The 26708-nt window shown below is 39.2% G+C and overlaps 1 protein-coding gene across 5 annotated transcripts in view; it reads right to left on the reverse strand.

The window, feature by feature from the left end:
* LOC133568227 (Fanconi anemia group A protein-like) overlaps positions 1–26708 on the reverse strand; it is a 115465-nt gene that overhangs the window by 60278 nt on the left and 28479 nt on the right. For 4 of the 5 annotated variants that reach the window (XM_061920025.1, XM_061920026.1, XM_061920024.1 and 1 more), the window contains exons 6-18: positions 26425–26498; positions 22719–22828; positions 20745–20855; positions 19270–19333; positions 19030–19130; positions 18877–18953; positions 15931–16072; positions 12089–12222; positions 7514–7624; positions 3463–3558; positions 429–491; positions 236–318; positions 54–114 (exon numbers count right to left, since the gene is read on the reverse strand). In XM_061920025.1, the coding sequence (XP_061776009.1) occupies positions 54–114; positions 236–318; positions 429–491; positions 3463–3558; positions 7514–7624; positions 12089–12222; positions 15931–16072; positions 18877–18953; positions 19030–19130; positions 19270–19333; positions 20745–20855; positions 22719–22828; positions 26425–26498 (1227 nt within the window). Of the gene's footprint in view, positions 1–53; positions 115–235; positions 319–428; positions 492–3462; positions 3559–7513; positions 7625–12088; positions 12223–15930; positions 16073–18876; positions 18954–19029; positions 19131–19269; positions 19334–20744; positions 20856–22718; positions 22829–26424; positions 26499–26708 lie in introns of those variants that run through there. The other variant, XM_061920028.1, reaches the window with a different exon arrangement.

Genomic DNA, 26708 nt, shown 5'->3' on the forward strand with positions numbered 1-26708 from the left:
GGTACTGTTAGACACAAAGTCTGGTGTCAACATTTGACGTTGATGAGACTTACCACTTTTGGCTTTAGCAGAGTAGGAAGAAACCTTGTGAGGAAATATGACCGACGGAAAATACTGGAAAAGGAAACAATTTTTAATCAGTGTTATATCAAAAGTATATAGTTGTTGAATTAATGAAATAACTGGTATACAGCAAGGAAATTACAACTAAAAGTGACTTGTATTGCTAAAATACCTGGCCTCCATGACTGTGGCAGAGAGTCTCCCTGTACTCTCAAAAAGAGATACAGCTTTATCTACATCCTGGACAGCCTGGCACTATGACCCACACACAAAAACGCAAATAAAAACATGATTTGATACACACAAGTTCATAATCGTGTTTCCATTACTATTTTATCATATAACTAAATGTCAATATACTGTACCTGCACCGGTGCAGCTTCAGCACCAGAAATGTCTCCATAAAGACCCATCTCCTCAACTGACTCCTGCAAAATATCAGCAATTTGAGATTTCGACTGTAACAAATATAACTAGAAACCCCGTTTCCATATGAGTTGGGACGTTGTGTTAGATGTAAAGATAAACGGAATACAATGATTTGCAAATCATTTTCAACCCATATTCAGTTGAATATGCTACAAAGACAACATATTTGATGTTAAAACTGATAAACATTTTTTTTTTTTGCAAATAATCATTAACTTTAAAATTTGATGCCAGCAACACGTGACAAATAAATTGGGAAAGGTGGCAATAAATACTGATAAAGTTGAGGAATGCTCATCAAACACTTATTTGGAACATCCCACAGGTGTGCAGGCTCATTGGGAAAAGGTGGGTGCCATGATTGGGTATAAAAGCAGCTTCCATGAAATGCTAAGTAATTCACAAACAAGGATGGGGCTAGGGTCACCAATTTGTAAGCAAATTGCCGTTCATTTCTCAATGAGCTATTGCAAGGAATTTAGGGATTTTACCATCGACAGTCCGTAAAATCATGCAAAAGTTCAGAGAATCTGGAGAAATCACTGCACGTAAGCGATGATATTACGGACTTTTGATCCCTCAGGCGGTACTGCATCAAAAACCGACATCAGTGTTTAAAGGATATCACCACATGGTCTCAGTAACACTTCATAAAACCACTGTCAGTAACTACAGTTGGTCGGTACATCTGTAAGTGCAAGTTAAAACTCTACTATTCAAAGCCAAACCCATTTATCAACAGTATCCTGAAACGCCGCCGGCTTGGCTGGGCCTGAGCTCACCTAAGATGGACTGATGCAAAGTGGAAAGGTGTTCTGTGGTCTGACGAGTCCACATTTCAAATTATATTTGGAAACAGAGGACGTGGTGTCCTCCAGAACAAAGAGGAAAATGACCATTCGGATTGTTATAGGCGCAAAGTTCAAAAGCCAGCATCTGTGATGGTATGGGGGTGTATTAGTGCCCAAGGCATGGGTAACTTACACATCTGGGAAGGCACCTTTAATGCTGAATGGTCCATACAGGTTTTGGAGCAACATATGTTGTCATCCAAGCAATGTTATCATGGACGCCTCTGCTTATATCAGCAAGACAAGTGTTACAACAGCGTGGCTTTGTAAAAAAGAGTGCGGGTACTTTCCTGGCCCGTCTGCAGTCCAGACCTGTCTCCCATCGAAAATGTGTGGCGCATTAAAAAGCGTAAAATACGACGGCGGAGACCCCGGACTGTTGAACGACTGAAGCTCTGCATAAAACAAGAATGGGAAAGAATCCCACTTTCAAAGCTTCAACAATTAGTTTTTTCAGTTCTCAAACATTTATTGAGCCTTGTTAAAAGGAAAGGTGATGAAACACAGTGGTGAACATGCCCTTTCCCAACTACTTTGGCTCATTATGCAGCCATGAAATTCTAAGTTAATTATATTTTGCAAAAAAATATTAAGTTTATGAGTTTGAACATCAAATATCTTGTCTTTGTTGTGCACTCAATTGAATATGGGTCGAAAAGGATTTGCAAATCATTGTATTCCGTTTATAGTTACATCTAACACAATTTCCCAACTCATATGGAAACGGGGTTTGTACATGACAGAGATTACACACTAAGTAGCCCAACTTTTTCACTTTTATTTTTATTTGATATATAATGTCAATGCAAGGCTACGTTATATTTAATTTTCACTTCACAAGTGGCTAATTTAGAAGAAAAAAAAAAAGTAATTTGTTCGGCATAGCTCGGTTGGTAGAATGGCCGTGCCAGCAACTTAAGGTACGGCATCAAAAACTGACATCAGTGTGTAAAGGATATCACCACATGGAACACTTTATAAAACCACTGTCAGTAACTTCAGTTGGTCGCTATATCTGTAAATGCAAGTTAAAATTCTACTATGCAAAGCGAAAGCCATTTATCAACAACACCCAGGAACGCCGCCGAATTCGCTGGGCCCGAGCTCATCTAAGATGGACTGATGCAAAGTGGAAAAGTGTTCTGTGGTCTGACGAGTCCACATTTCAAATTATATTTGGAAACTGTGGACGTGGTGTCCTCCAGAACAAAGAGGAAAATAACTATCCGGATTGTTATAGGCGCAAAGTTCAAAAGTCAGCATCTATGATGGTTTGGGGGTGTATTAGTGCCCAAGACATGGGTAACTTACACATCTGTGAAGGCACCATTAATGCTGAATGGTCCATACAGGTTTTGGTCATCCAAGCAACGTTATCATGGACGCCCCTGCTTATTTCAGCAAAACAATGCCAAGCCACGTGTTACAACAGCGTGGCTTCGTAGTAAAAGAGTGCGGGTACTTTCCTGGCCCGCTTGCAGTCCAGAATTGTCTCCCGTTGAAAAGGTGTGGCGCATTATGAAGCGTAAAATACGACAGCAGAGACCCCGGACTGTTGAACGACTAAAGCTCTACATAAAACAAGAATGGGAAAGAATTACACTTTCAAAGCTTCAACAATTAGTTTCCTCAGTTCCCAAATAAAAGAAAAGGCTGATGTAACACAGTGGTGAACATGCCCTTTCCCAACTACTTTGGCACGTGTTGCAGCCATGAAATTCCAAGTTAATTATTATTTGCATATAGAAATTAAGTTTATGAGCTTGAACATCAAATATCTTGTCTTTGTAGTGCATTCATTTGAATATGGGTTGAAAAAGATTTGCAAATCATTGTATTCTGTTTATATTTACATCTAACACAATTTCCCCAACTCATATGGAAACGGGGTATGTAATAAAAATAGTCACTATATGATAATTGTATAAGAGTAAATATCCTTTCTGAAAGCCAATATATCTATCTATTTTTTAAATAATCATAATAATGATAATGGATCAGATTTATAAGCGCTTTTCTACACTCAAAGCGCTTTAAAATGAGAACTGAGAAGCCATCTTACATTCAGTGCACATTCACAATTGGCGGTGGTAAACTAAATTTGTAGCCATCGTGTTACCTTGAGGTCAGCCAGTCTGGTCTTAGCCAGGGAAACATACTCCATCAGGAGGCTGCGGTATTTCACAGGTACATATGGGGGGTGGAGGATGTGCACCTAGCAGATGGAAATGTGGACAGTAGGGTAAGTAACTTTTTTTTGCTGGGTAAAGTGACAGGTTTTGCCAAGCATATACCAAGAAATGACAGTGTTGCTCTTGTGTAAATGTTTTTATTATTCATGTAAAAAATGTTTGTACTAACCATTGTATGTTATGTATCAACTACAAACGCACTCAAGGGAATGAATGTCATAATAATGTTGAGCACGAGGATTTGTTTGAACATTTCTTTGTTTTACATTTGCAGTGATTTTTAAAAACAAGCATCAATTTATAGGGCTGTCTTTAACCAATGAGTTTCATAGTCAAATCTGATCCGTTAGATTTAGCCCATAGTTGACTATGAGTCAAATCTAAAGCATTTTCTTAGAAATAAATAGATGATGATATGTGTTGGCCCTGCGATGAGATGGCGACTTGTCCAGGGTGTATACCGCCTTCCAACCGAATGCAGCTGAGATAGGCTCCAGCACCGCCCACGAACCCAAAAGGGACAAGCGGTAGAAAATGGATGGATGGATGTAGTAGTGTATACTGACTGGTCACTAGGTCTCAGTAATGTAGTGGATGTGCTCTAGGACTTGTCTCACTGAATTTCCCAAAGTTAATAAATATAATCATAAAGGAATACTGTCTTTCATTCATGTGAACAAAACAAATATTTTGTTTATGTCTTTGCCACCTCAAAAATGGCTAAAAGGCCTACTGAAACCCACTACTACCGACCACGCAGACTGATAGTTTATACATCAATGATGAAATATTAACATTGCAACACATGCCAATACGGCCGGTTTAGTTTACTAAATTACAATTTTAAATTTCCCGCTGAGTTTCTTGTTGAAAACGTCGCGGAATGATGACATGTGCGCGTGATGTCACGGACTGTCAGGAAATATTAGCGCAGCACTATTTGCAGCTAAAAGTCATCTCTTTTCATCGCGTAATAAAACAGTATTCTTGACATCTGTGTTGCTGAATCTTTTTCAATTTGTTCAATTAATAATGGAGACTATAAAGAACAATGCTCTTGGTGGAAAGCGGTGTATTGCAGCTGTCTTTAGCACCGAGACACAGCCGGTGTTTCTTTGTTTTTAACACATAGCGGTCAAGCGAACATGTTTCTCTACGTCAACCAGCATGTTTTTGGATGGGAAAATTGTGATATATATCTTACCGGAGACGTCATTGGATTATTCGTCCTCCTGCACTAGCTGTTTAAAAGGCAGCTGTGAGCTTGGCTCCTCGTCTTCTCTCTGAGACACTGCGTGTTCACCGCAGCCATCCGACCTCGAGGTATGTCTTTACAATCTCACTAAAACATTATTAAAACAATAAGCAGATAAGGGATCTTCCAGAATTATCCTAGAAAATGTGTCTAATTACATCGGAAACGCTTACACTGCCGCCGCCCGGAGCCGTCACTTTTTATTTTATTTAATTATTGTTTTTTTTTTTGTAGTCCTTCCCTATCAATATCATCATCCACAAATATTTCATCCTCGCTCAAATTAATGGGGAAATTGTCGTTTTGTCGGTCCGAATAGCTCTTGCCGCTGGAGGCTCCCATTATAAACAATGTGAGGACGTGAGGAGCCCTCACCCTTGTGACGTCATCGTCTGCGACTTCCGGTGAAGGCAAGGCTTTTTTATCAGCACCAAAAGTTGCGAACTTTATCGTCGATGTTCTCTACTAAATCCTTTCAGCAAAAATATGGCAATATCGCGAGTATGACACAAAGAATGGACCTGCTATCCCCGTTTGAATTAGAAAATCTCATTTCAGAAGGCCTTTAACGACAGAACAAACCACAGTTAGTGAGGTTCTCGGCTCTGCATGGCCTCGCACCAAGAGGACATATCTCACGTGATTAAATAGAGAAAGTAAAAATCATAACATAGTTTCCGTATGCAAACCAGTGAAAGGTCATTACCTTTGCAAAATAAGCGCTACACCTCTGGGCATACCACAGGGTTTGACTGGCAAGAGGTGTGCCACGGCATGGCGTGTTTCGTGTCTGACAACAGTGAGTCCCGACAAGCCTCAATCATATCCTCCATGTCAAAAACAATCAATCAAAGTTTATTTATACATCCCTAAATCACAAGTGTCTCAAAAGGGCTGCACAAGCCACAATGACATCCATGGCTCAGATCCCACATCAGGGCAAGAAAAAAATTCAACCCAATGGGATGTGTTGAGAAACCTTGGAGGGGACCACAGATGTGGGAACCCCCGCCCCCTGGGTGACCGGTGCAATGGTTGTCGAGTGGATCTAGTAAATAGTGTGAGAGTCCAGTCCATAGTGGGGCCAGCAGGGGATCATCTTTTGAGGACACCCTTGATGTCGGATATGCAAACGACATCGGGTTATCGAGAGCGATCCCCATATCCAGCATCATGTCAGGCAAAACCATGTGCCAGGAGGCACGAAGGCTGGACGAATGGGCAGCAAATAAGAAAATGTTACTCAACGGGAAGAAGTCGGTCGAACTCCGGATAAGTTTTGCCCGAAATCCACCACAACCTCCTGCACTGATGTTGGGGGGACAGGAGGTCCCTGTCGTGGAAACAACAAAGTACCTGGGTTACCACCTCGACCAAAACCTGACTGGAGATGTGCACATCGAGAAGGCAATAAAAACCGCCTCCAAGCGAGACATGGACTACCTGCAGACGACCTTGTTACCATCTACACCACTCTCATCAGGCCGTGTCTTGAATAAAGCTAAGTGCTCTTAGTGGGCTGCTCCAAAAAACAACACGCAGAGCTAGAGCGAGTCCGGAAACGTGCCTGTAGAATCATTACGAAGAGAGCTGGAAACATCTCACTACCCCTACCATCACTCCAGACCAGGAGAGAGGAGACTGCAGTGAAGCTGGTCAGGGATATGCATGATGAGCCAACATCCTTTGCATGACCTGCTACCTCCAACACGAGGCAGCCGCACTGCCAGGACATTGAGGAACCAACATAAGCTGGCTGAACCCGAGCCCAGAGCAAAGACAAAGAGACTTAAAAACTCTAGCCTGCACGCTACAATTAAGCTGTATAAAGACACTATATAATTAAATAAGTAATATAGTCATATACCAGAATGCTAACCGTTTCCATGCTGCTGCTGCCCTGAGAATGTTCAAAATGTTTAAAATACTGTCTGTTCTTTTCATTTTTTTATTGTTGTTTGTTTGATATTTATTGTAAAGTTGAGCTGTTTTTTCACTGAGGCCTCGGCTCCATTGCAAGCATGAATTAATAAAGTCAAGTCATCTTGAGAGGAAAGAAAGTTCCTCCCAGCACTCTTTGTAAAACGTTGTTGTGTGCATTATAATTTATAATATTGGGCTTAAGGGCTAGACCAGAATACAGCTAATAACATCACACCAAGAAGCTGCGCCCCGGAGCAGCGATTGGCATTGCGACAAAATTGTAAGCAGATAAAAATCATCACGTTTTCTCTAAAAACTATTTTTTCTGTACAAAAGAGTATTTTACTAATATCTAAAGAACCCATGATGAACGCAATCAATCTATCACCCCAACACACCTGCTGTTGGCGGGGGGCCTCAGCATGTATTACCTGCACCTCCCTCTTACGCAGAAGGCAGCTTGGTTTAATATCAGACGAGTCGGCTGTGAGGTTGATTGTCAAATCAGACTCCTCTGAATCGAATCGTCAAATCTTTGACTATTTGAAGACAATCCTATCAATTTATAAATACATGTATTTTAACTGATTGGTTTTCCGACATCCACCAGGCTTTTAAGAATAGTCCACAAACATTTTCCAGGCTCTTTGGGAAGGAGCCTAATGTAAGCCTGTTTGAACTATTTTGATACTGTTCTTACCAGAACAATATCACTCAGTTACGCCTGCATCCTGACATGCTATTTTTTCAATATGAAACAAATATTGGTAGTGTTATCAGTTGCCGTAGTAAAAGGTTACCTTGAGGTACTGTGGGGGTTCAAAGGGCACCAAGTCAGACAGGAATTTGAGCAAGAACACCAAAGATTTCTTGCTGGTTGCGTGGAAACCACTGGCCCCACCAAAACACCCCTGCAACAAGGACATTAATCAAAAAAGGCAATACTGGAATTCTTTTTTTCTCTCTCTCTCTCTATAAACACCAAAGTATTAATGTTTTCACGTCCATAATCACTTGGGATAGACCCCAGCACACATCTGAAGATGCTGATGTACTACATGAAACATAACTTTTACTGTTAATTGGAGCTACAGTATTTATTTACAGGTGCATTTCAATTAATTAGAATATCATGCAAAAATTTAGTAGTAGTTCAGTAGTTCATATCAGACAGACACAATTTAAAGGCTCAGGAAGCTTTTGCAGTCCATAAGATGTTACTTTTTCATAATACAGTATTCCAATTTCATGACATACTGAATTAGTTCTTTTATTTTATGTAAAGTATAATAATCCTTAGTATTAAGTTGTGTTACTGTGAGGATGTTCTCCCGAAATGTGTTTGTCAATCTTCTTTGGTGTGGCTTCACAGCGTGGCTCATATTACTAAGAGTGTTAAAATTGTTTGTATCACAACCATTAGTGTACTCTGTGTCACCCAGTATGCCTTGCAGTCGTGTGCGTGTTGCTGCTTATAAACACAGGTTCGTCCCCCTGTGACCATGTCGAAGTATCGTTGAGCAAGATACAGAACCCTCAGTTGCTCCTGATGCTGCATTATCAAAAGGTGTAAATAGTAATAGTGTCAAAGAGATTTGAGCATCTTGAATGTAGAAAAACGCAACACGTATATAATCCATTTTCACACACATGCACGCACTTTCCTTTGCAAAGAAACATTAAATATTGTTCTGGCTACTGAAAAACATTATTATTGTTATGTGAAAGTTTAAATATGTGTATCTTCCATTGTAATTTGCAAAAGTTTTGTAAAGGTATCACTTCCAGTTTACGTGATGTCACATGGGTTCAGTTCCCATTAGATCATTGTACTTATCGACCCTTTCTGAGAGAGCACAGCCTGTAGGATCAATGTGCACAGTTAAATAGCTTGTTTGTTAAGACAGCAATGTGTTTAGCTCGCTAGCTGCCAGCTACCAATTAGAATTGCTAGCTGCCAGCAAGCAATCAGCGAATCTTACAAATGCATAAGCCATTTTTGCCATAAGAAATATTAATCTGTTCCATATACCTACACATATGAAGAGAAAACACATATTAGAGAGAATATTTATAGTTTCACATGCAGAAAACAATTTGAAATATATATACTGTTTTGGCCCTGCGATGAGGTGGCGACTTGTCCAGAGTGTACCCTGCCTACCGCCCGAATGCAGCTGAGATAGGCTCCAGTACCCTCCGAGACCCCAAAAGGGATAAGCGGTAGAAAATGGATGGATTGATACAGTGATTTACAAACCCCGTTTCCATATGAGTTGGGAAATTGTGTTAGATGTAAACATAAACGGAATACAATGATTTGCAAATCATTTTCAACCCATATTCAGTTGAATATGATACAAAGACAACATATTTGATGTTCAAACTGATAAATATATATATATATATTTCTTTTTTAAATAATCAATAACTTTAGAATTTGATGCCAGCAACATGTGACAAAGAAGTTGGGAAAGGTGGCAATAAATACTGATAAAGTTTATTAATGCTCATCAAACACTTATTTGGAACATCCCACAGGTGTGCAGGCCAATTGGGAACAGGTGGGTGCCATGATTGGGTATAAAAACAGCTTCCCAAAAAATGCTCAGTGTTTCACAAGAAAAGATGGGGCGAGGTACACTCCTTTGTCCACAACTGCGTGAGCAAATAGTCAAACGGTTTAAGAACAACGTTTCATCAAGATTTCAACATCTACGATCCATAATATCATCAAAAGGTTCAAATAATATGGAGAAATCACTCCACGTAAGCGGCATGGCCGGAAACCAACAATGAATGACCGTGACCTTCGATCCCTCAGACGGCACTGTATCAAAAACTGACATCAATCTAGGGCTGGGCGATATTGCCTTTCTTTAATATCGCAATATTTTTAGGCCATATCGCAATATACGATATATATTACAATATTTTGCCTTGGCCTTGAATGAACACTTGATGCATATAATCACAGCAGTATGATGATTCTATGTGTCTACATTCAAACATTCTTCTTCATACTGCATTAATAAATGCTACTTTTAAACTTTCATGCAGAGAGGGAAATCACAACTAAGTCAATTGACCAAAAGTGTATTCAATAAAGTTATTAAGCAGTGGGACAAACATTCAAGTCATTCCCAAAACATAAAGTGCAAGATTGTCAGAGACATTTTAAGTGTCAAATAAAAATAAGCTGCATAATAGGAAATCAAATAGTATTCGTCCTTCACTATGTGGTAGGTTACTACAGACGTTATGAAATTCTCTTCATTCTCTAGCGAGTGACTTTTCAAATGATGCGACATATTAGCAGTAATGCTACATTTTATAGCAAGGCTTCCCCCCCCCCACTTGACAAATTACGGTTGTCTGTTTGACCTATTCCCACTTGAAGCCAAACCACTGCCAGACGATGGAAACCCTGGTGTTTTTATTGTGAATTAACTCTTCGTTCATTTGTTACCAAACCCGCACCTTCTTTGTCTCGTACGGCTATGTTAGCAGCTAACGTTAGCCACGCCGCTACCTCTCTGCTGGGCGAGGGCGTGTACGTGACAAAGACGTGACAGTTAAGACATATGTAAGAATGTGCGCCTGCTTGTCTGTGAGGAGAGTCAGGAAAGAGTGAGAAGAGCCTGAATGCCAGCATCTAAAGCAACTGCGTGAGAAAGTATACTTGAATATTACGATATAGTCATTTTCTATATCGCACAGAGACAAACCCGCGATATATTGTATATATCGTTACATCGCCCAGCCCTACATCAATCTCTAAAGGGTATCACCAAATGGGCTCATGAACACTTCAGAAAACCACTGTCACTAAATACAGTTTGTCGCTACATCTGTAAGTGCAAGTTAAAGCTCTACAATGCAAAGCGAAAGCCATTTATCAACAACATCCAGACACGCCGCCGGCATCTCTGGGCCCGAGATCATCTAAGATGGACTGATGCAAAGTGGAAAAATATTCTGTGGTCTGACGAGTCCACATTTCAAATTGTTTTTGGAAATATTCGACATCGTGTTATCCCGACCACAGGGGAAGCGAACCATCCAAACTGTTATCGACGCAAAGTTCAAAAGCCAGCATCTGTGATGGTATGGGAGTGCATTAGTGCCCAAGGCATGGGTAACTTACACATCTGTGAAGGCACCATTAATGCTGAAAAGTACATACAGGTTTTGGAACAGCATATGCAGTCATCTAAGGGCCGTCTTTTTCATGGACACCCCTGCTTATTTCAGCAAGACAATGCCAAGCCACATTCAGCACGTGTTACAACAGCGTGGCTTCGTAATGAAAGAGTGCGGATACTTTCCTGGTCCGCCTGCAGTCCAGTCCTGTCTCCCATCGAAAATGTGTGGCGCATTATGAAGCATAAAATACGACAGCAGAGACCCCGGACTGTTGAACGACTGAAGCTCTACATAAAACAAAAATGGGAAAGAATTCCACTTTCAAAGCTTCAACAAATAGTTTCCTCAGTTCCCAAACGTTTATTGAGTGTTATTAAAAGAAAAGGTGATGTAACACAGTGGTGAACATGCCCTTTACCAACTACTTTGGCACATGTTGCAACCATGAAATTCTAAGTTAATTATTATTTGCAAAAAGAAAATTAAGTTTATGAGTTTGAACATCAAATATCTTGTCTTTGTAGTGCATTCAACTGAATATGGGTTGAAAAGGATTTGCAAATCATTGTATTCCGTTTATAATTACATCTAACACAATTTCCCAACTCATATGGAAACGGGGTTTGTATGAGTCAACATTTAAACATCCCTTTTAACTTTTTCAAGACTCTTGTTAGCGAGGACGGCGATGAGCGGAAAAGGTGTCGGGAGCCACACAAATGTCACCTTTGTACAAGTTATTTCTGGGATTAAGTAGTGTTTCTCAACTTCTTCATCAAAGTGCTGCTACTCACACCTTTCTTTGGCCCCATGGTGAATTATTTTGCAGTCATTTTTAAGAAAGAAATTTATATTGACTGAGTCACCACCACGTTAATTACCGTATTTGTTTGGACACTACATTCAACAGAATGATACGTGTACACATCGTAGTTTTTTACATGCATTGTTTGGACGTACAATAACTGAGGCAAGACAGTATTCAAAAATCATGAAAGATTTTGCCAAAAAAGTTGGCCAAACATCAAATATATGAAAAGAGTGTACCATTGTATAATTAATCTATATGTGTTTAACTTTTTGAAAGGAATTACTGAAGTAAATACATTTCCCACAATATTCTAATTTATGGAAATGCACCGGACTCCACTTGCAGGTTGTTGAGATTCAAGCAACATCATTATTAGAATTAGGAGATCTTTAGACAGAACACTGAAAGGATATTGAACCTTGAACCAGTCGCAGTAGGAGGGAAAGATGGCAGGCCCCTGCAGCGCCCCCTGTCGTGCCAACAAGAAGGCAGTTATCATGCTCTCCAAGTCATAACCTTCAAATGCAGAAGTCAGCAGTCGGGACAGAAGCTCTGAGATGTAAAAGAAGGAATAAAGCATGTCATCTTCATATTATATTTTTATTATTAAGCAAACAGCATAGAGAGGTAGGAAAATAAACAAATATTTGTTTTTTATATTATTGGCATACTGTCGTCCATTGTTGTGTTAATCGGTTCCAGACCCAACCACAATGATTGAATTTCTGCTTAAAAAATCCTGTTAACGACCTTTTAAATACAGTGAACCTCGATTTTATGAACCTCTCTATTTGCAAACTTTTATATTTACAAACTTTAAGATCGAGCCAAATATGTCTCCTATGTACAAAGGCTTTATTAATTCATTTTGTGTCCGCAGGGCATAGTCTTTTTGGAAAGGCGGAGCCCATCATGTCACTTGCTGTGCAGTAAAAGTACACCACTATCACTATTCAGCGCTTAGTGCGTGCCATTTCTGTGATTTTTTGTCTTTTGACAGGTTTTGTACAGATTGCTAACTTAACGAGTCCCAAAAACTAAGCAGACCAGCGAGCAACGAAGGGACTTATTTTGGATTTAAAAAAAGTCTACAGTATTTGCGAGGAATACACTAATGGCGCTTGCGGGAATGGACGAATTGACAAAACAGGCTTCGTACCACAGCAAGTTTTAATTGGGATGAAACTGGTCTTTTCTGGAAAAGAGACTACCAGAAGATCACAGCAGAGGAAAAAAATGCCTCTCATTCAGTGATGCTTCTTCCAAGGGCACACAAACACACAGACCCGCCCCTCTCCCCTCTTACCCTCCATCTGTTTCCTTCTCCTCAGCTCCTCCTTTACCAATATAAATGGTAAGTGGATTTTACTTTGCTATATGTTTATTAATTGTAGCAACATGATTGTTAAAGTTAAGGATTTTTGTGGTTTTCTGATCGTTTGTGAGGACACCATATTGACTTTTGTGTTTGTGCGCGTGTTGGCAAAGCACCGCATAGAGAGGACAGCAGCTCGTTGTTTTGGCTTGTTGATAAAAAAAAAGTTGATCCATCACCCCCTTGTTATGTTTGTTTAATATACAATACTGTATAGCACTTTATATTATGTTCAAAGTCTACAAACCTTTACTAAAATATGGACTTTTGTCGAAACTGGAAACCATTGTTCATATTTATTGTTTGTTATGTCGATATTTGCTTCACTGTACAATTTTTTCAGTTCACGAACCCTGTTCAAGATCCAAATAAGTTTGTAAATCGAGGTTCCACTGTATAATTTTTGTGTTGATGTGTTAAGTCTTCTGGACTTTGAATAACACCCAAAAAGTCATATATACACTTGATTTATCGAATATTCCATCCATCCATCCATCCATCATCTTCCGCTTATCCGAGGTCGGGTCGCGGGGGCAGCAGCCTAAGCAGGGAAACCCAGACTTCCCTCTCTCCAGCCACTTCGTCTAGCTCTTCCCGGGGGATCCCGAGGCGTTCCCAGGCCAGCCGGGAGACATAGTCTTCCCAACGTGTCCTGGGTCTTCCCCGTGGCCTCCTATTAGCTGGACGTGCCCTAAACACCTCCCTCGGGAGGCGTTCGGGTGGCATCCTGACCAGATGCCCGAACCACCTCATCTGGCTCCTCTCGATGTGGAGGAGCAGCGGCTTTACGTTGAGCTCCTCCCGGATGGCAGAGCTTCTCACCCTATCTCTAAGGGAGAGACCCGCCACCCGGCGGAGGAAACTCATTTCGGCCGCTTGTACCCGTGATCTTATCCTTTCGATCATGACCCAAAGCTCATGACCATAGGTGAGGATGGGAACGTAGATCGACCGGTAAATTGAGAGCTTTGCCTTCCGGCTCAGCTCCTTCTTCACCACAACGGATCGGTACAACGTCCGCATTACTGAAGACGCCGCACCGATCTGCCTGTCGATCTCACGATCCACTCTTCCCCCACTCGTGAACAAGACTCCTAGGTACTTGAACTCTTCCACTTGGGGCAGGGTCTCCTCCCCAACCCGGAGATGGCACTCCACCCTTTTCCGGTCGAGAACCATGGACTCGGACTTGGAGGTGCTGATTCTCATTCTGGTCGCTTCACACTCGGCTGCGAACCAATCCAGTGAAAGCTGAAGATCCCGGCCAGATGATGCCATCAGGACTACATCATCTGCAAAAAGTAGAGACCTAATCCCGTGGCCACCAAACCGGATCCCCTCAACGCCTTGGCTGCGCCTAGAAATTCTGTCCATTTATCGAATATTGTAGAATGTAAAATAAATACAGGCGTATACTGCTTAGTAAAACATCTAAACATTGATAAGACACACACACATAGTTAATAAACACAACAAATAACCTAAAAATATTGCAACTTGTTTGATGATAATCTGTTGTGTGATATAACAGTACCGTAGATTTGTGATTTTGGGATTATTTTGCAATTCTTATGCATGAGAATGCTTAATTTAGGCCAAAAATACATAAAACTTTCAGAAATATGCAATTAGCACGCTAGGAAATGAGCAAAATAATCGAAAGTGTGGGAATGTAATTAATTTCGGTTTTACATTAATTCAATGGCAATGCTAACCGTTGGAAATGTTTTGTATTTTCATGTTCGTCTTTATTAGACGTACAAAATATGAACATGTGACCAAAAACTGGCTTTTTTCAGACAGGACGCATACATAAACATCAAAGAAGGTTGGTGCCACTTTGATTAATCTGTACATTAAAGATGCTAAAAGTAGGGATGCTTCGATTAGGGTTTTATGCTGCCGATACCGATCATCTATGAGTGAGATCAGCTGATACCGATCACTTGTATTAACCGTAAATGTTTTAATGTTGTGGTATTGCAATGGTGACTGTTATTGACAGTGTATCAATATCAACACATTATTTAAACGAGACATGCACCTGGGGATAGGTTGATTGGCAACACTAAATTGGCCCTAGTGTGTGAATGTGAGTGTGAATGTTGTCTGACCCTCTGTGTTGGCCCTGCGATGAGGTGGTGACTTGTCCAGGGTGTACCCCGCCTTCCGCCCGATTGAAGCTGAGATAGGCGCCAGCACCCCCCGCGACCCCAAAAGGGAATAAGCGGTAGAAAATGGATGGAAAATGGATATTTAAACGAGTTCATTATTCTTTTTATTACATACAATTGCCAAAGGTCAAGAGTACACAATAACTAAACAGACCTTAAGAGTCCTCCTATGTCCAGGGAATTATTTCCTGAGTTTGTAAACGTTAACAAAAACGACAAAAACAGATTTTGTAAAAATAGAAATAATGATCAATCATATAATGATACTACCCTGGATATCAACACTACCGATATATAGATGGCCGCTACAAAGCAAAAGATATTGTTATATTATCTTCCCTCTAACTCTTATTAATCCATCTGTTAATTTCATGTAAATAACTGCTTACTTTATGCTGTAATGTGTTTCCATCAACACTTCTAAAACTTTACTATACACTTCTTCTGTTGTCTCAAGAAAGTTTAGCAATTAGCATGCCTTTCTAGTCTGTTTCGGCTTGATTTCACTTGGTGTGTAACATGTTTAGCCTTATTCTCCGGTCCTTCAGGGGTAATAATACTTGTAAGAATATTTGAAGCAAAGGAGGTGATGAATATTAACTTAAGAGAGCGGCTCCACACTGTGTATGAACATTGGCAGATTGCGAGCTAAAAGCAAATCAATGTAATGAATTTTACATTATACGAAGGCCGCACTTTGGCAGTAAATACCTCTCAGACTGGGCTGCGCAGAAGGGTTGTACACCAGCAGTGTTGAAAGAAAGCACAGCACGTGTTTCCAGTTAACCTCGTGGGTTTCCAAAACCTGCTGAAGGTGACGCAATAGCTGATCCACACTGAAGATCACCGACAGCTTTTTCAAAAACACAAATACAGTCAAAAACAGTTAAAAAGACCAAAAAAAAATTCTGCAAAACATGTTTAAGTGGTAGGAATTTTTAATGGTGTTTACAGGAGTTAGTTGTGAGTGCATAGAACATACTTCTTCTAAGCATTGGAACAGAAATCAGCCTTCTTTGCATTCAGAAGTCCTACCTCCTGATTAATTGATCACAAACCAAAAGCTAAACGGGCAAGATTTTGTCAAGTTAAAAGTCATTCCGGAACCTTCAGTACAGCTTATAGTATATATATTAGGCAACCGTATGTATTTAAACCCATTTATGTTGACAGCCCTCAGTCTATCTGGCTGATGTTGACATAAGCAAAAATATCCAATATTATTATCCATCCAATATACAGATCTTTAGTCTTGCCCATGGCGGAGAAGAGGTAAAAATGTGTGACTGATGTATTTTATTGAACTAATGAGTTGACATTAAGAGTAGGGCTGGGCGATATATCGATATACTATATACTCGATATATCGCGGGTTTGTCTCTGTACGATATAGAAAATGACTATATCGTGATATTCAAGTATACGTTCTCACGGAGTTGCTTTTAGCTGCGGGCATTAAATTACATGCGTTTCCCACTCTTTCTTGTCTCTCAGTCTCACAGACATAAAACAAGCGCACCTTCTTACATACGTCACGTGTGCAATGTCACACGCTCCCACAGACAGGTAGCGACATGGTAACGTTAGCTGTGATGCTTGCAGAATAGTGCGGGTGGTAATACGAGAGAGAGAAGGTGCGAATCTGGTATCAAATGCAGGAAGAATGAATTCCCAAGAAAAACAGCACGGGGTTCATCGTTTGGCAGTGGTTTGGCTTCAAGCGGGAAGATGTTGAAAAATTATGCGGCAAAAGCGTTGCTACAAAAAGTAGCACCTACTGCTAATGTAGCATCATTTGAAAAGTCACCCGTTAGAGAATGAAGAGTGCTTGAAACTCCACATGTCAACATCTCCGTTCGGTGCCACACCAACAAAATGCCGAAGCAACTATTTCCAGATCAATATTGTATGAAACAAATCAACAACAGAAGGAGATAACATCCGCAGGAACCTACCACATAGCAAAGGACATATACTATTTGATTTCCTATTATGCAGCTTATGTTTATTTGACACTTATAGAAATATCTTGTGTGACATCATGCACAAAAATGCACTAATAGCTTGTTTTAAAATGTCTCTGACAATCTTGCACTTTCTGTATTGGAAATGACATGAATGTTTGTGCCACTGCTTAATAACTGTTTAATAAATACTGTTTTGATAAATTGACTTAGTTGTGATTTCCCTTTCTGCATTAAAGTTTGAAATAAACATATATTAATGAAGTATGAACAAGATTGTTTTAATGAAGACACATAGAATCATCATACTGCTGTAATCATATGCATCAAGTGTTCATTCAAGGCTAAGGCAAAATATCGAGATATATTACGTGTATCGTGACATGGCCTAAAAATATTGAGATATTAATAAAAGGCCATATCGCCCAGCCCTAATTAGGAGAACAGTACGTTCTTAAATTAACAGGACTAATTTGTGTGCTTCATGGACAAGTAACTACTTTGTAGAGCATGGTTGTCAAACGTACAGCCCGAAACAGGTTTTATCCGCCCGCGGGATGAGTTTGCCAAGTATAAAAATGAGCCAAAATTTTTGAATGAAAAAAACTTCTGTTCTAAATGTGTCCACTAATGTCACATAGCAATTCTTTGTAGATTATGCTACGTATGTAAAAAAGATAAACCAGATGATGTTAGTGCACCAGTGGAGGAAAATGAGCGAACTACATAAATAACACCCCGTAATTTGATTTCGATATTGTTTTTTATCTTGATAATTTGAAAATTAACACCAATGTTGACTGATGAGCATTATGCCATAACGTATTCAGAAAGTAAAAATAACGACAGACTACTATTAACCGCAACGTGTAAGTGTAAAAAAAATATATATATATGATTTGTACATTTTCAGAATGTGCTTGTTCTATTTTTAAACATAGAAAACAATCTTAAGTTGTCTTTATTTGTACGTTATCGTGTCGTGATTTTACCAGTCCGGCCCACTTGGGAGAGGATTTTTCTCCATTTAGCCCCCGATCTTAATTGAGTTTGAGACCCCTGTTGTAGAGTCTCAATGAATGTTGGTTGGTAGGGGATCATATATTTACTGAAATAATTTGTAAAAAAAAAATAAATAATAAAAAAAAAAATTCTGGATTTTTTTTGTTGTTGCTATTTTCACTCTGTTTGAATAGACAAATAAACCTACCATTAAAGAGGACTGTTTGTGTTTGTGTCCATTTTGTGTTGCTATGTTAAAAAAAGAAAAAAAGTTTAATAAATAAACATTTGCATGAGTCAAACAAATAATCCACTCCCATGTTTGGTGTACATTTTAATAAGGAAACATTTTAGAAATTAAAAAAAAATCTATTTACGGTTATAATAATGACACGGTAATTGTGAGTTATTCATAGAAGAAAAGGGATTTATCACGATTGATTATTGTATGCGTTTGACAGCCCTAGTGCAGCTCAACAATTCCCCCTGCTTCATATTTTAATCAACAGCAGTTCCGTTAACTAATTGAACATTACTATACCGCACAACACTCAGCTCAGTTACCTAGACCCATTATGTTTTACAAAATACCTATATGTAAATGTAAATCCTATTTCGAGACACACACACACACACACACACACACACACAAACAAAGAGACACAATTTTCAAACTTTGTCTCTAAATTACCTTGCGAAAAAGGGAGGTGAGCAACCGACTGGCTTTTTCAAAGGTCCATTTGTTCTGCAGACTAATTGCATCTGACACTAGGAATAAACAAAAGCCATTATCTCCAATATTCACATTTAAAATTAAGTTTGAATCAACCTCTTTTGTATATACCTGTAAGGCGAGGCTTATAGGTGAGCGTCTGTGTAAGTGAGTGCATGAAGAAGCGCTTACTGACATCTGGGTATGTTGAAACGTCAGCAAACAGCTGACACCTGTGTCAAACATTGCACAGGTGTGACAACACAAATACATCATCATGACACCTCATTAAAAATGTATCAAGCGGATTGATTGTTTTGAAATAAGTCAAATCGAAAACAAAACAAGTGGATCTAAACAAAGTACCAGTACCATCTATCTGTGGCAGTTTCACATAATTTCTGTGTTGAAGTTCTATCGACAGTGTCCAGAAACCCTAAATGACAAAAAAAAAACACTCAGCATACTCTAGAACAAGGGTCGGGAACCTTTTTGGCCGAGAGAGCCATACAAGCCAAATATTTTTTAAAGTATTTCCGTGAGACCCATTTATATATTTTTTTTAACACTGAATACAACTATAAGCGTGCATTTTTAAGAAAGACCAACATTTTTAGAGTATGATAAGTATCTTCCTTTTTAATAACATTGTTATTTTGAGGCTAACCAACAATAAATAAAATACTGCTTACCATTAATGCGACTTTTTGAACAGGTGCGGTAGAAACCGGATGGATGGATGAAAATGCATGAGAATGTTTTATATTTTAAACGTTATGTTTGACACTGTGATTACCAGCGGAATTATTCATTACTTATCGTGTTACCATGAATTGATTTACGTGGACCCCGACTTAAACAGATTGAAAAACTTATTCGGGTGTTACCATTTAGTGGTCAATTGTACGGAATATGTACTGTACTGTGCAATCTACTAATAAAAAGTTTTAATCAATCAATCAATCAATCAATCAAGAAAGGTCAGCTAAGATTTATCTTAGAGCCAGTTGCAGTCATCAAAAGAGCCAAATCTGGCTCTAGAGCCATAGGTTCCCTACCCCTGCTCTAGAATAAAAATTAGGGGTGTCCTGATCCAATGTTGATAAGCGGATATCCTGTCCAATATCAGCAAGTATCGGATAATATGTGCTTGCATGCAAACGTGTGATGTAATGTCCGATACAAGCAGTCCTGCAGTGTGTTTACTTGTGCAAAGCTGGAAAGCCAGTCAACATCTAAATGTCTTCCAAAGAGCACAAAAAGTGTTTTTTTGTCTTTTTGTCTTCAGTCAAGTCATTTACAAAAGCAAACATGATAGGTTATAGGCTAGTAGGAGCTAGCAGCTACACAACAGCTAAGCACACAAAAGCACTCAAGCTAGGCATACAGGATGAATATTCATTGAACAATATTGCAGTTTAAAATATCACATTTGTCAAGATAAATGAGTACCAAATAATTATAGTTGCATATTGCTTACACATACAAATTATCCAAGGCAGGGGCATGTAAGCATCATTCAACCATGGGCCTAAATTAATTATTTATTTTGACCATTTGCGGTCACCATTTACACTCCACTACAAAGCATAGGACTGTCATAAGTTAAGTTTTTTCTGAGTAATTTTGCTTGATCAAACCATTTCTAATATTCCAAACTACAAAATATTAGAAGCATGCTTGATTACTGCTTATATCGTATCATATTAATATCTGTAAGATTTAAGGCAACAATATCGGTATCGTATTGGAAGTGGAAAAAAATTGTATGGGGACACCCCTAATTAAAATATTTAACAACTTATGGATTGAACAAAAAAAAAACAGGGATGTTATCAGTCACTCACAGAACAGCATGGCATCTAAAGCGGAAGTGCAGAGCAGAAAGTCCCTCTTCTCCATTGCTGCTGGCTCATGACTCGACTGGAAGCCAAAGCTGACCAGCAAACCTACAATACCTAGATGAAAAAGAAACTTAGTGGCAAGACGGCATACACATACATGCCAACTATGGCTTGATCATATACAAACCCCGTTTCCATATGAGTTGGGAAATTGTGTTGGATGTAAATATAAACTGAATACATCCATTTTCCATTTTTTACCGCTTATTCCCTTTTGGGGTCGCGGGAATTATTTGCAAATCATTTTCAACCATTTGACTGCACTACAAAGACAAGATATTTGATGTACAAACTAATTAACTTTAATTTTTTTGCTTACAATAATTAACTTTGAATTTCATGGCTGCAATACATGCAAAAGTAGTTGGGAAAGGGCATGTTCACCACTGTGTTACATCACCTTTTCTTTTAACAACACTCAATAAACGTTTGGGAACTGAGGAAACTAATAGTTGAAGCTTTGAAAGTGGAATTCTTTCCCATTCTTGTTTTATGTAGAGCTTCAGTCATTCAACAGTCCGGGGTCTCCGCTTTCGTATTTTACGCTTTATAATGCGCTACACAATTTCAATGGGAGAAAGGTCTGGAGTGCAGGCGGGCCAGGAAAGTACACACACTCTTTTTTTACAAAGCCACGCTGCTGAATGTGGCTTGGCATTGTCTTGCTGAAATAAGCAGGGGCGTCCATGAAAAAGATGGCGCTTAGATGGCGGAATATGTTGTTCCTAAACTTGTATGTACCTTTCAGCATTAATGGTGCCTTCACAGATGTGTAAGTTACCCATGCCTTGGGCACTAATGCACCCCCATACCATCACAGATGCTGGCTTTTGAACTTTGTGTCGAAACAGTCTGGATGGTTCGCTTCCTCTTTGTTCCGGATGACACGATGTCGAATATTTCCAAAAACAATTTGAAATGTGGACTCGTCAGACCACAGAACACTTTTCCACTTTGCATCAGTCCATCTGAGATGATCTCGGGCCCAGAGAAGCCGGCGGCGTTTCTGGATGTTGTTGATAAATGGCTTTTGCTTTACATAGTAGAGCTTTAACTTGCACTTACAGATGTAGGGACGAACTGTATTTAGTGACAGTGGTTTTCTGAAGTGTTCCTCAGCCCATGTGGTGATATACTTTAGAGATTTATGTCAGTTTTTGATACAGTGCCGTCTGAGGGATCGAAGGTCACGGTCATTCAATGTTGGTGTCCTGCCATGCCGCTTATGTTGAGTGATTTCTCCAGATTCTCTGAACCTTTTGATGATATTATGGACCGTAGATGTTGAAATCCCTAAATTTCTTGCATTTGCACTTTGAGAAACGTTGCTCTTAATCTGTTTAACGATTTGCTCACAAAGTTGTGGACAAAGGGGTGTACCTCGCCCCATCCTTTCTTGTGAAAGACTGAGTATTTTTTGGGAAGCCGTTTTTATACCCAATCATGGCACCCATCTGTTCCCAATTAGCCTGCACACCTGTGGGATGTTCCAAATAAGTGTTTGATGAGAATTCTTCAACTTTATCAGTATTTATTGCCACCTTTCCCAACTTCTTTGTCACGTGTTGCTGGCATCAAATTCTAAAGTTAATGATTATTTGCAAAAAAAAAAAAATGTTTCTCAGTTTGAACATAAAATATGTTGTCTTTGTAGCATATTGAACTGGATTTGGGTTGAATATGATTTGCAAATCCTTGTATTCTGTTTATATTTACATCTAACACATTTTCCCAACTCATATGGAAACGAGGTTTGTAGGAGAAAATAAATATTTCAACTCATCTGCTATCTGCATGCACAATAACATTAATATCGTGTAGAAGCAGCTTTTACATGATCATCACTATATTATCTGCCCATATTGGTGTAAAAAATGAGATACTGTAGAGCCAAACGTGTAACCAGGGTGTCCTCACCTGACATCACTTTCTGCTGAGCCTGTATGGTTTCTTTGTCTTCCTGTAGAGGTGTCCAACTGCACAGAGCCTTCAATTGTGGGACCAACCACAACCTCACTCCTTCATCGCTGAGAAGACATGACACCAAAAGACAAGATGAGGCAACTAACATTTACAGTGGCGATTGTGTTTATGTTCAAATTTATGATAAGGAAATTCTCCACTGTGTAATTAACACATGTATCAACATTCAAACTTTCAATGTTAAAAAAAAATAAAAATAAAGAGAAGTTATCAGACTACAGCTGCAGCGATCATATTTTCTACAAATCGAATAATCTATTAATCGAGTATTGGCTAATACACACTTTAATGCATCATAGCACACACACATTCACCGCGCTCATTTGCGCTCTATTGCAGTGGCAGTGTGGAAAATATGTTCACGTATTTTAAGTTCTGGAAACTCCATGTAGATTTTAGCAAAAATATTTTTGTGACAAGCATTAAACAATAAATCGGAGCAAGAGAATATAAATCAAAACTTTTTCCTAATCAAACTAATCGATTAATTTTTGCAGCACTACATCAGGTGTGATGTGGTTTGCCTAATAAAAAGACAATTATTTTTTTTTTAATATCACTTATTGTGATCTAGAAAGAGTCTCACTATAATTGACATTTCCCTACCCCGATTTTGAAGTATTGGAGTGAATTTAGCCCTAAATGTTGTTATACACTATGGGCCTGATCTACTAAGGGTTTGCATGTACTAAAACATATTTAAACCTGATAGCACACGCAGAGCTGATCTACTAAATGTGTGCAAAATGGACTGTGTCTGTTAAGTCAGCAGAATAAGACATACAATCCAATATGCGTTTCTGTCTACATTAATATGCAAAATATATGCTGATAATCAAAACGCCCACAATACTGGGAGGAGAAGATGCAAATATAATTATTTAGTAAACGCAATGTGATTTATCAACACTCATAACCATTTTGGGAGCAGTATTTTGTGTTTTATTCAGCACGTGTCAGAAGGATGTGCAAACTGTACGGAGAATCTTCCATCTTACGTGTGTGTCAACATTTTAGCAAGTCAGAGGTTAAAAAAAAATATCCATATCGTCTATTCGGCAGAATTAGAATCCGTTTTAATGGCTACGTATAGAATTGGTGGAACTCACATTCTGTACCTCTTTGATAGCTCACGTCTATTGTGTTGTTACAAAAAGGGATTTCAGTTAGAATGTAGCATAATTAATCCAAAGTTCTATTCCTGTCCTAATGAATTGTAGACTTGACTGGCGGTGATCTGTAGCGCTTCCCAGAGGGCATGAGCGTGAATACCAGGTGTAGTGGATGTAGTCAGAGGTGAACACAGTGTATTTATGAAAGGAAGTGGTTGATCAGTGATAAGGCTGGATTTATCAATGACGGCCTGTAGTTTTTTTGCGTGAATGTGACTCCAAATTACTTTTTGAGTAAGTGAGTATGCTTTGGATAATTGAGGTGTAGAACGATAGGATGAGGTTGGGTCTGGACTTTGAATTTTCTGAGCTGGCAAAGTAAAAATAGCCCCTTGATTTGCTTTTTTATAGATGTGATGTGAGTGGAGTTTTCATTTAAGTGAGTTGGAGATGTGAGTGCCCAGTAATTTAAAATAGTCTGTAATGGAAATGGGTTCAGAAGCAATGTATAGGGAGATTTTATTGTGGGGTTAAGAGTGAAGTTGACAATTTCCTGAGTTTTAGCTGTATTGAGTTGGAGTTTGTTGTCTTGGCACCAGTTTTCTGTTTGAGTTATTTGCTGAGCGTAGTGTTGTTTGTTATTGCTTGTTGTGAGTCCAATTAGGGTGGTACAATCTGCATACTTTATCATGGAGACTGAGTTGTGGATGGTGGAGGTGCGGTCATTTGTGTACAGAGAGAAAAGCCATGGAGACAAAACACAGCCCCGGGCGCTGCAAATGGTGAGAGGTCCAGATAGGAGCCCACCCATGCTGACATTGTGTCTTTGAGGAGAGAAAATTGTAAATCCAGTGGCATATGATACTTTGAATGTTAATTTCTAGAAGTTTATTTAGGGGATTGGCTGGGTTGATTGTATTGAATGCGGAACTAAAATCAATAAACAGAATGCACGCGTATGTGTTGGGGTGCTCCGGTGCTGCAGTTTCGTATGATTATTTTATTATCACAGATGTCAGTACAATGGGTTTGTAGCAGGGTTTCCCGCATCGCTTTGTTGTTAAGGCGGCCACCGTAACAACAAAGAGCCACCGCCTAAACTAAAGTCTTAACAAGTTGCTCCACTAAGTTTGTCTGCCTCTGCCTCTGTCAGTAAGTCTCTGCAACACTCAGCATTGTCCCGCCCCCAGAACCATCTGATTGGTTACACGCAGAGCGGTAACAGCCAATCAGCAGTGCGTATTCAGAGCGCATGGAGTCAGTGCTCAGGCAGGCGGAGAGGAGAGACGGTGCGGGTTAGCACTTTTAACTCAGTTTTTCAAACCATTATTGCAAACGCTTATTTAAAGTAAGTCATTATTTTGACTTAGTCATTATTTTGTCTTAGTAAGTCAATATTTACTAAGTCCAAAAAAAAAAGTATCTCAGGTAATACAACCCCGTCCGTCTGCCTGTCCCGGGCGACTGCCCCTTTCACCTGGAGAGGCACCACCTAGTCATTAAAGTCAGTATTTTGTTTGATTAGGGAATGGGGATGCTAATGGAGTCTTTAAATTATTTTGGTACCATACACTTGATGGGAGATTGATTGAAAATGTAAGTGAAAATTTAATGTCCTTTGTGAACCAGGGTTTGTTGGTAGCACTAGGTGGATTAGCCGGTATGTGTGTTGCTAGTCGTTAAGTTTGTTGTTGGATCTATAGATGCCACTGAGTAAAAGCAACTCGTGTGTATCCCTGGCAAAATGTATTTTTGGGGCATACTGCAGACAAGAGTAACAGACAGAGTAGCATAGCTTGTACTGAGGCAAGCTTCACAGCATCCTCATTTTATAATTTTATCGTGACTGGAGGATTTAAGGGACAGATTAAAACAAATTCAACTGATGCGTTTAGGTGTACTTTGGTATTTCTTTAGTGAAGTTTTTTTTCTTTAAATAGAATATTTATTATTAAAAATTCCTTATATGAAAAAACTTTTTTAAGTATACATTTTTTTTCCGTCTGGAGCGGAGTAAGTGCAGCCTCTTTTCAATAAGCGCACATTCGGCGGTAAAAATTTAAAAAAAGTTGTGTCAATGTAGATGCAGTGCACAGCTGCTTCTAAAATGCCCATAAAAAGTGGTAGATGTCTCCTGCATGATAACATGAATGTGCAGTAAATGAGTTGATGCCCCGTATAGTACACACAAAATCCTAATTTAAATAAGGTGGTCAGCACCACTTTACAATTGTACACACAGTGTTAATAAGTTACACGCAACACGGTATTTTATAGATAGCACACGCCGTTTAACGCATGGTATTTGGATCTTAGTAAATCGGGCCCTATATCAAAATGGGGGGAAAAAATTATGTCCCACAAGAGAGGTTTTCCTCGAAAATAACAACTAAGGCAAGATAAATGGTTTGAAGGTAAAATATAAAGTAAACACAAAAGTAACTAAAGATTCTAAAAGCTAGCCTGGGCTCCAAAATGTTAAAAGTAGCTGTGCAATAAATTAACAAAATATAACAAACATATCTCACCTCTTTAAAAGATCCTTTAATGTGAGGACACCGTTCAAGTGAAGTTGGTACACAATATCCAGCTTGGGTAGTTTCTGTAAATAAGTCACACTCATCATTATGTTGATACACCAGGACTAGAAAAGTAATTAAAAAAAATATCAAAACCGACATTTAGAGTTTTTTATTTGAACGTAAATGTAAAACAGTTGTGACAGTTATTTTGGTGCTTCCACTTGTAATTCTCTCTAATAAAACATAAAAAGCAGCCAGGTGCTGCAAAGCATGAAGGCTGGCCAAAAAAG

Source organism: Nerophis ophidion, linkage group LG14, assembly GCF_033978795.1.
Source record: "Nerophis ophidion isolate RoL-2023_Sa linkage group LG14, RoL_Noph_v1.0, whole genome shotgun sequence".
In the NCBI taxonomy this organism is placed as follows: Eukaryota; Metazoa; Chordata; class Actinopteri; order Syngnathiformes; family Syngnathidae; genus Nerophis; species Nerophis ophidion.